Source organism: Euleptes europaea, chromosome 12 (genome assembly GCF_029931775.1).
Source record: "Euleptes europaea isolate rEulEur1 chromosome 12, rEulEur1.hap1, whole genome shotgun sequence".
Lineage (NCBI taxonomy): Eukaryota > Metazoa > Chordata > Lepidosauria > Squamata > Sphaerodactylidae > Euleptes > Euleptes europaea.
The window spans coordinates 64,995,943-65,004,326 of NC_079323.1; the positions used below are offsets into that span (position 1 = coordinate 64,995,943).

The following is an 8,384-nucleotide window of genomic DNA, read 5'->3' on the forward strand; positions in this document are numbered from 1 at the left end:
GGATTCCTACCAACTTTTATTTAGTTCTGACTCAAATGTAGTGTTTTGTTCTAATACCGCAGGAATTGTTATAGAGAGATTAGTAAAATACTTTTGAACCACCGTGGAATGACTGACTACATGGGGGAACGCAGTGTACAATATTGAAAAAAACAAATGAAATAGATTATATTTTTAACAGTGCAGCATCATAAGCTGTCTCAAAAGTTGTATAAGGTCTTCATAATTCCATAACAACACTGAAGCACAGTTTCCCAAGCAGGGACACCACAGACTAGACCTGGTATATTCCTCTGGGACATACAATTTGGCACATCCTTGGAAGATAAGCATCATAACAAAAAGAATCAGACAAATTCCTAAGAAATCTGAGAAAGGAAGCTTTGACTCTCAAAAACGTAGGTGCTGCTGTACTTGAATCTAACAAAATTCCAGGAAGACAAAATTCCAGGTAGGAACTCTTTCTCCTCTGTCAATACCATGAATCTCACTGTGCAGTTTTCTTATCCTGTGCTTATGTTCCACACAAGCTACTTGTGGTGCAGTCAGGCAGACTGAAGGCCCTGGCATCTGAGTTGTGACATATCATAAGGCACAGTAGGAAAATGTGTCCCTATTGAAGTAGTACAAAGTTTATTATACACCTGCTTTGCCTAGGGTGGCCAGCCTCCAGGGGCCTGGAGATCTCTCAATATGACAAATGATTACCCCACTGAGGTACCTCCCCTCTCCAAATCCTGCTTTCTCTGGGCTCCAACCCCCCAAATCTTCAGGAATTTTCCAACATGGATCTGGCAATCCTGACTTTGCCTATACCAGCTTTGAGATATAGATGATATCAAGCCTATGTTAGATCTAGCTCAACTCAGTAAATGACTGTTGCTAACAAGCCTATGAGAGAATTTTATGCTACCAACAAATATCTGCAACACAACCAGAACCTGAATTAGGATGCGCCAAGGCTCTTCTGGGAGGCATAAGGAAGAGCATGTAGTTTTAGAACTGTTGTGGTAGATTTAAAATTGGAGTGGACAACATAGGTTTCTTGCATCTAGCACAGCCTTGGCTGTATAACAATACTCATGATTTTTCTTTGGGCTGTTTTTTCCCACAGACAAAAATAGCTATGTTTCCCTACTAATTCCACCTTTTAAAATTACATACAGTTCAGATCAATGCTCCCCCCCTAATAGTTTCATGACATTCAGCTAAAATTTAAAGAAATTCATCACAAGATAGAATGTTTTATTATTTCTTTCCACACACACCACAAAACCAGCCTTCCTGACCTGACACAAGAGATGTTTCTTTTCATTCAGGGCTGCCTGGGATCGGGGTAGGGTTGCCAACTGCCAGGTAGTAGCAGGAGATCTCCTGCTAATTCAACTGATCTCCAGCTGATAGAGATCAGATCACCTGGAGAAAAATGGCCACTTTGGCAATTGAACTCTATGGCATTGAAGTCCCTCCCCGAACCCCGCCCTTTTCTGGCTCCGCCCCAAAAATCTCCCGCCAGTGGCGAAGAGGGACCTGGCAACCCTAGATCAGGGGAGACATGGGAGGCAAAATTCTAGTGTGACCCCAGTGGTCATACTGAGGGCCCATGCAGCTGGGCAAGTAATGTGATTTTTGGGCATACATTTGGGTTAGATTGGGGTGGATCAAAGGTGGCCCAGCAAGTATATGTCTGGGGGTCCAAAGTGGGCAATCCTACAGATCAGAGTGGGGTGAAGGGTGGCCCATCAGGTATTTTTGTCTGGGAGTCCAGAGCTGGTAATCCTGCTTTCCTGAACTAAAACATCCTTAACCTTCTGTAAAATACATTTCAGAGGAATTCTGAAATTTTTCTCTCTTGGCTTCAGGAAGATCAAATAAACTTGTAGGTAATGAAGGCTAGGAAATATCAATCTTTAGAAAATTTCTCTGGTGATGGCAATGACTTTTGAAACTGCTTGTCCAGGTGAGGGCTGATGTTTCTGAACTCTGTATGGAGGTAGCAGCCACTTTGCAGCAGGTTGCAGCCCAGCCAGCTGGTGTTCAGAGGCATCTGGCACTGATTCTAACCAGACTGTCACTCTCAGGTCAGCCCCTACATTTCTGCTGACCAGATTGGCCTTCAACATGAGATCATGTCTTTCCAGAGAAATCCCACTAATGCCTTCATTCTGTGAAAGTGGTATATATAGAGGGAAGTTTCCTACATCTCCACTGTGCAGTCCAACAAAGACCTCACTGTCACCAAAGCGACTGCACGGTCTTTTCTCCACCTCCAAGCTTCCAGCAGTAGAGATCATGGATATTACCATTCAACACCCCTGGTTCAAACGAGCTCTTGGTCCCTTAATTCCAAGTCGTTTGTTCGACCAGTTTTTTGGAGAAGGTCTTTTTGACTACGATCTGCTGCCTTTGTTGTCCTCTACCATCAGCCCTTACTACAGGCAATCTCTCTTCCGCACTGTTCTGGAGTCTGGCGTTTCTGAGGTAAAATTCTTGGTTTTAATACCTTAAGCTCTTTTATGGGGTTATTTGAAGAGTCTCCTGCCACCCGGTGTTTCCATGATTCAATTAGTTCAATGCGCTGCTGAATGGGGTTAGATAAATCAGAAACCAGAAGGGACTCATGATCAGTTCAGGAAAAAATTAATGTCGTTCAGGAATTTTGTGATGGCTGCTTCAGAAAAAGGAACAGATTAAGGGATTAAGGATATGCTGTAGTTGTGAAGAGTGTATGTTGTATCATTAGGGGAACACAAATTGCTGTATGAGTACATTCATTTTCAGCTAGGTTTGTGTGTGTGTGTGTATGTGTGTGTAGCAAGAAGTGAATTCACACTGACAAAAAATTCTGCTTTAAAAAATAAATTTGTTGTTACTGTTATACCAACAGTCTGAAGGCTACCTATAAAGACAATATTTTGTTCTTCTGATCTGAAATGCTGTCATGTTTGAGGTTTTTAAAAATCTTTTGCAGACATTTTAAAGATATACTTCAGAAATCTAGTAAGAACTCAACAAATAAAAAGCTGTCGCAACTTTTAAAAATCAGCTGTAAAACTCAAGGTTACTGTGAGTGGGTTTTTACAGTCACTAGGGCAACAGTAGTCACAATTCCTGAAAGGATCTAAATCTACTTTAGGGTGCTGGGGCCAAAGAAATCATCTACATAAAATAAATGTAGAATAAATCTGAACAAGATACTTACTATAATTGTAATCATTTGATATAATAGTACTGAAATTAAATTGAATGAAATTAAGTGAAATGAAGAAGCCGCACAATGCATTTCAAACAGCTAATAAGAAACCCCCCCAAAAAAACAAATAGGAAGACAGCCTCATATCCAACTCTCCAAACTTGTTAATTCATAAAAATTAGATTTAAATCTGTGTTGTCCCACTGGAGTAAGTAACCCTTGTGTTCAAGCCAGGGCCGGGTTCAATGGTCTATGATCTCTTTCTCCTTCTTGCACTAAGTCTCATCCAGGACTCTTGGGGCCTGCCACACTTTGCATATATGTGGGTAAACTGATTCACTCTTGTCAAACATTTTGTAGTTCTCAGAATACTGTTCTACTTTACACCAAAATCCTTTGAAAAATAATCCATACTACTGAAGTTAGTACAATGACTTTAGTAAATTCACTGGGCTTCAGATCAAGTCTTGATCCTTTAGCCATTAGCAGTAATTTAACAGAGACTATACAATAAATACGGGAGGGAAGGCAGCATGGTATGGCCCAATCTCACCAGATCTTGGAAGCTAAGCAGGGTCAGTACTTGGAAGGAGGAAGACTCTGCAGAGGAAGGCAATGGCACACCACCTCTGCGTCTTACTTGTCTTGCAAGTCCATTGCTGGGATCACCGTAAGTCAGCTTTGACTTGACAGCACTTTACACACACGCACGCACGCACACACACACACACACACACACACACACAGTAAAGATAACAAGAGATACTTCATTTTAAAAAATCAGTAAATCTTGGCAATATCTTGAATTCTAATGCTTTTTGGGTGGTTTTTGTTTGTTTGTCACCATTTCCATTTCAGGTGAGATCTGACCGGGACAAGTTTACAATCTTTTTGGATGTAAAGCATTTCTCCCCCGAAGATTTGAGTGTGAAGGTCATGGATGACTTTGTGGAAATCCATGGCAAACACAATGAGAGACAGGTAAGTGGGTGTGCCAAGAGAAAAGTAAATTATTTAGATGTAAAGAAAATTTAGACCCCGAGTATTCAATGAGCATCTGCTCTGGGAAAGGTCAAACATGGGATATGATGCTAACCCAATGTTCAGCTTTTTAAATCACTATTTGCCCACCATGTGCTCCATAGAATTCATCAGACTGTAGGCATTGTTAAGTAATGATCTATTATAGAAAGAATGAACTCTGAAATGGTCTGTGCTTTAATCACTTCAAATTAATTGTGAAGCTTGGGCTTTTATAAACTAGTATGGATATGAAGAATAAATAAAACACATGAAGCTGCCTTATACTGAATCAGACCCTTGGTCCAGTAAAATCAGTATTGTCTACTCAGACCAACAGCGACTCTCCAGGATCTCAGCTGGAGGTCTTTCACATCACCTACTTGCCTAGTCACTTTAACTGGAGATGCCAGGGATTGAACCTGGGACCTTCTGCATGCCAAGCAGATGCTCTACCACTGAGCCACAGCCCCTCCACACAGTGGTATGAGACCATGGGAAAACTGGAAATTTAGCGGAAAGTGGAAAGTCTATGAATGCCAAAAAAAAAAAAAAACCAGTAATACCAACAGGGCGAAAACATCTGTGTGTCACAGAGTAGAATATGGAGCTTGTATTTAAGATCTCTCATCTTAAATGGCCTTTGGCAAGTCTGAAATGGCCTTTGGCAAGTCATTCTGCCTTAGTCCTCTATCTGTAAAACAAGAAGAATAATTACATCTCACAGGACAGTTACAAGCATTAATGAATTTAGAATCGTAAAACAAATCCAACACTTTACACAAATGGAAAAAGGAAAGGATGGTGATACTGCCAATTGATCTACAAAAAGGGTACTGACAAATATTGATTTTGACCTCAGGTCTGGAAGAACCAACACATCAAATCATACTTTGTGTAGAGTGGGAAAATCTGGGTTCCATATTTTTCCCAATAGCATAAAAATGAGGTTGTTTAAGACAAATGGAAGAAGCCCCTAAAACGTTACCTTAGCACACAGAAATTTAGTGGCAAACATTAACCGCAAATGTTGTTCAACACCAGTGAGAATCCGACTCAAATATTATAATGACTTCAATATTAACTTTGACATTTCATTACCATTAATAGACATCATACCGTGGAGATTTTAACTCTGAAGAGCACTGGAATGTTTACACTAAGGTATAACCACATGATACACCTGACACACCTCAGGTCAAGGGTGCGTGACTAGACTCGCAGTCAGACAAATGTCAGAAGAACTTGCCTTAAAAATGCTTGTTTGCTAGGCTCTGTGAGGGAGCACCGTGAGGGAGGAGAAGGAGCTACCAGTTTCTCTTCCACCCCACTTTTGACAGCAGAAAGGCAAAAGCGGGATGGTACAGAGACCGGAAGCGCCTTCTCCCTCAGAGTGCTCTCTCACAGAGCTGAGTGAAAAAGCCCATTTTAAAGTGAGTTCCCTGATATCCACCTAACAGCGAGTCCAGTTGTACACTTCTGACCCAATGTGTGTTGGACCTATCGTAATTTATCCTTCAGAGAAGTGACTGCTTAACAAGGACAACTGAAGGATAATTCCTTTGAGGGAGGAAAGGCATGGTGAAAACCATTACTGAAAGAACAAAGACATTTCCATGGCAAGGCAGTTATGTTGATTGGAGGGGAGCCGGCATGGTCTGCTTCTCTTGGATTCCTTTCATTCCTTCTATTTAATGGGCTGGATGATGGGGAAGAGAGGGAAGGAGTCATCTTTAAACATTTAAAACCACCTTCAGGCTCCAAAGATGTTATTGTATGCTCTGCCGTTATTGAACTGTGATTTTCTAACAATTATTTGTTAGGATGCATGCATCCATCTACTCTTCTGGTTAGATCCATCATGCAGCAAAAAAAGTAAATATTTTAGAAGGGTGGCCACTACTTATGGCTCCTTGATGTCCTCCCAGCTCAAGTTTTCGTAGAAAGAGGCAACACAGAAATTGTTCACCCCGTCTGTTAAGAATAGGACAAGTTGAATTGAAACCACTAGATGGCAGATTAAACAGTAGGAAAATGTTCTAACCGAAAGACCACAAGGAAATAATTTTTATTGTGAGTTCATGAAATGTGAAGTTTATTAAGTAAAAAGGGTGAGAAAGCATCTTTTAGGTATGTTTTAAGTACAGGATCCCCTGTACCTAAGAAAGGGGTTAAAATATGTTGAATCACTTCCGTGATCTATTCTTCTGGCTTGGTACCGTAATTAGCTCTACACCTGTTAATTGCCTTCTGGAGACACAAGCATATACCACACACTTCACACCTTTAACACCATTGGTTTTCTTGTCACTTCTCAGGATGACCATGGGTACATCTCCCGTGAATTCCACCGCAGGTACCGCCTCCCTTCCAGTGTGGAGCAGTCGGCCATCTCCTGTTCCCTGTCTGCCGATGGCATGCTGACCTTTGCTGCCCCCAAGGTCCAGTCCAACACTGACCTTAGCCACAGTGAGAGACCCATTCCTGTATCCCGTGAAGAGAAGCCAACCTCAGCTCCTTCTTCCTAGGCTGAACCTGCTGCTGCTGAAGCATCCAAGCTGTCACTTCTTACGGGCCTCATTCACAGAGCCATTACATAGATATCAGTGAATATCTAGAAGGGTTTCTTTTTTTTCTTTTTTTTTTCTTTTTTTTTGTTCTAATTTTTCTTTCGGATGGAATGAGACGCTGGGTGAGCGCATCTAGAGGACTTGGAAGCTCTAAGCCTAAAACACTGTGATGTCAGGATGGCATGAAAAATGAAGCATACTGCAGAGCTGATGAACTTGCTGAGGAAGGGTCTTGAACATCTTACTAGCCCAACCCAAAGTAGTAGACAGCATCAGTTCTCAATGCATCAATTGTTAAATTTGGTGCTGCAAAAGCAACCATACAGAATTGTTCTCTGCTAAAGCAATTCAGACACAGAAGCAAACGAGAGCTAAGCTGATTACTGAGAAAAAGAACCAGGGAGAGTGCAGTATGGCGTATGCAGTGAAGGGGCCACGAGCTCTTTTAGGTAAAAGGAGAAATAATGATATACAAGTCTGGGGGGGGGGCGCTGTAAGTTTTTTCAGCAAAGTTTTTTTTAAAAAAGTGTATATCTTTACATCCACCGCAGTGTCATCTTCTCTTAGTGGCAACTGATGCAAGGACAAGCATGCTCCTGTTGTCTTTGCAGACCCCCTCTCAGGGTCCATCACAGTGCTGAGGCTTCAAACCCCTTCCAAGCTCTCCTCCAGGCCTGCGTGTATCACACCATCTTCTTTAATCTTGCTGTAATTCTAACATAGCTCAACCTGTTCTACTGATATTTGACACACAATCTGAGAACTCAGTCAGTGGCAGTCAATAAAGAAAATGTGAAACAAGCAACTGTTGTTCCCTCCTTAATGTCATCCAAGAGACCGAGTGATTTAAACATAACTACAAGGTCGCAGCTTCTCCCCAGAGGACCTATTTATCTCACAGAAGGCAGCAACACTTTTCATTTCTCTCTTCTTCTGAACATAGCATCTAGACTTGATTTAAATGTGGCCCGGCAAAAGCACTCAGCTAGGAGACTTTATAATCAGTCGCACAGGGCCTTATTTAAACTGGAGTTTACCCACACAAGGCAATTATTCATAACAGTCCGGGGAAGGGGTGTCTTCACATTTGGAATATACCTTAGGTATGCAGAAAATAGTAAAGGGGGAAAAGGAAGGAAAATTAGCCTGCTCAAGCACCTGAAAACTTATTTAAAAAAAAAAAATCTCTTGAGGGGAAGATATCAGGCTCCAAATTGTTCCTGCCTCTGCCAATTTTTTGTGGGCCCCAGATTGTAATGATAAGAACAATGAAATACCAACAACACAGGCATGGAACAGCATTATCAGGAATAAAACGCAACAGAGCTAGCCATCATTCACATTTCAAAGTAATTTTTTGTGAAAATAAATGTGTTAAATTAGCATAAACCGCCTAAGAACAGGCAGCAGGCAAATGGATGCAGGGAGGCCGTTCCATATAAGTGTCTGGTAGGCACTAATCTTACTTCCGACAGGTGCACATGGAGCATGGCCTCTGTCAATCACTTCAGTGACTGGAAGGTTCATACAAGGGCAAGTGATTCTTAAGATACCCTGATCCCAAGCCATGCCAGGTTCTAAAAGTAAGAACCAGCACGTTG

The 8,384-nt window shown here is 41.6% G+C and overlaps 1 protein-coding gene across 1 annotated transcript; it reads left to right on the top strand.

Moving 5' to 3' along the window:
* Nucleotides 1–2,183: 2,183 nt before the first annotated feature.
* Nucleotides 2,184–6,886, top strand: CRYAA (crystallin alpha A). Its single transcript, XM_056858491.1, has 3 exons — nucleotides 2,184–2,481; nucleotides 4,052–4,174; nucleotides 6,532–6,886. The coding sequence occupies exons 1-3, from the start codon at nucleotides 2,293–2,295 to the stop codon at nucleotides 6,739–6,741; spliced, it is 522 nt and encodes a 173-aa protein (XP_056714469.1). The 5' UTR covers nucleotides 2,184–2,292; the 3' UTR covers nucleotides 6,742–6,886.
* Nucleotides 6,887–8,384: the final 1,498 nt, after the last annotated feature.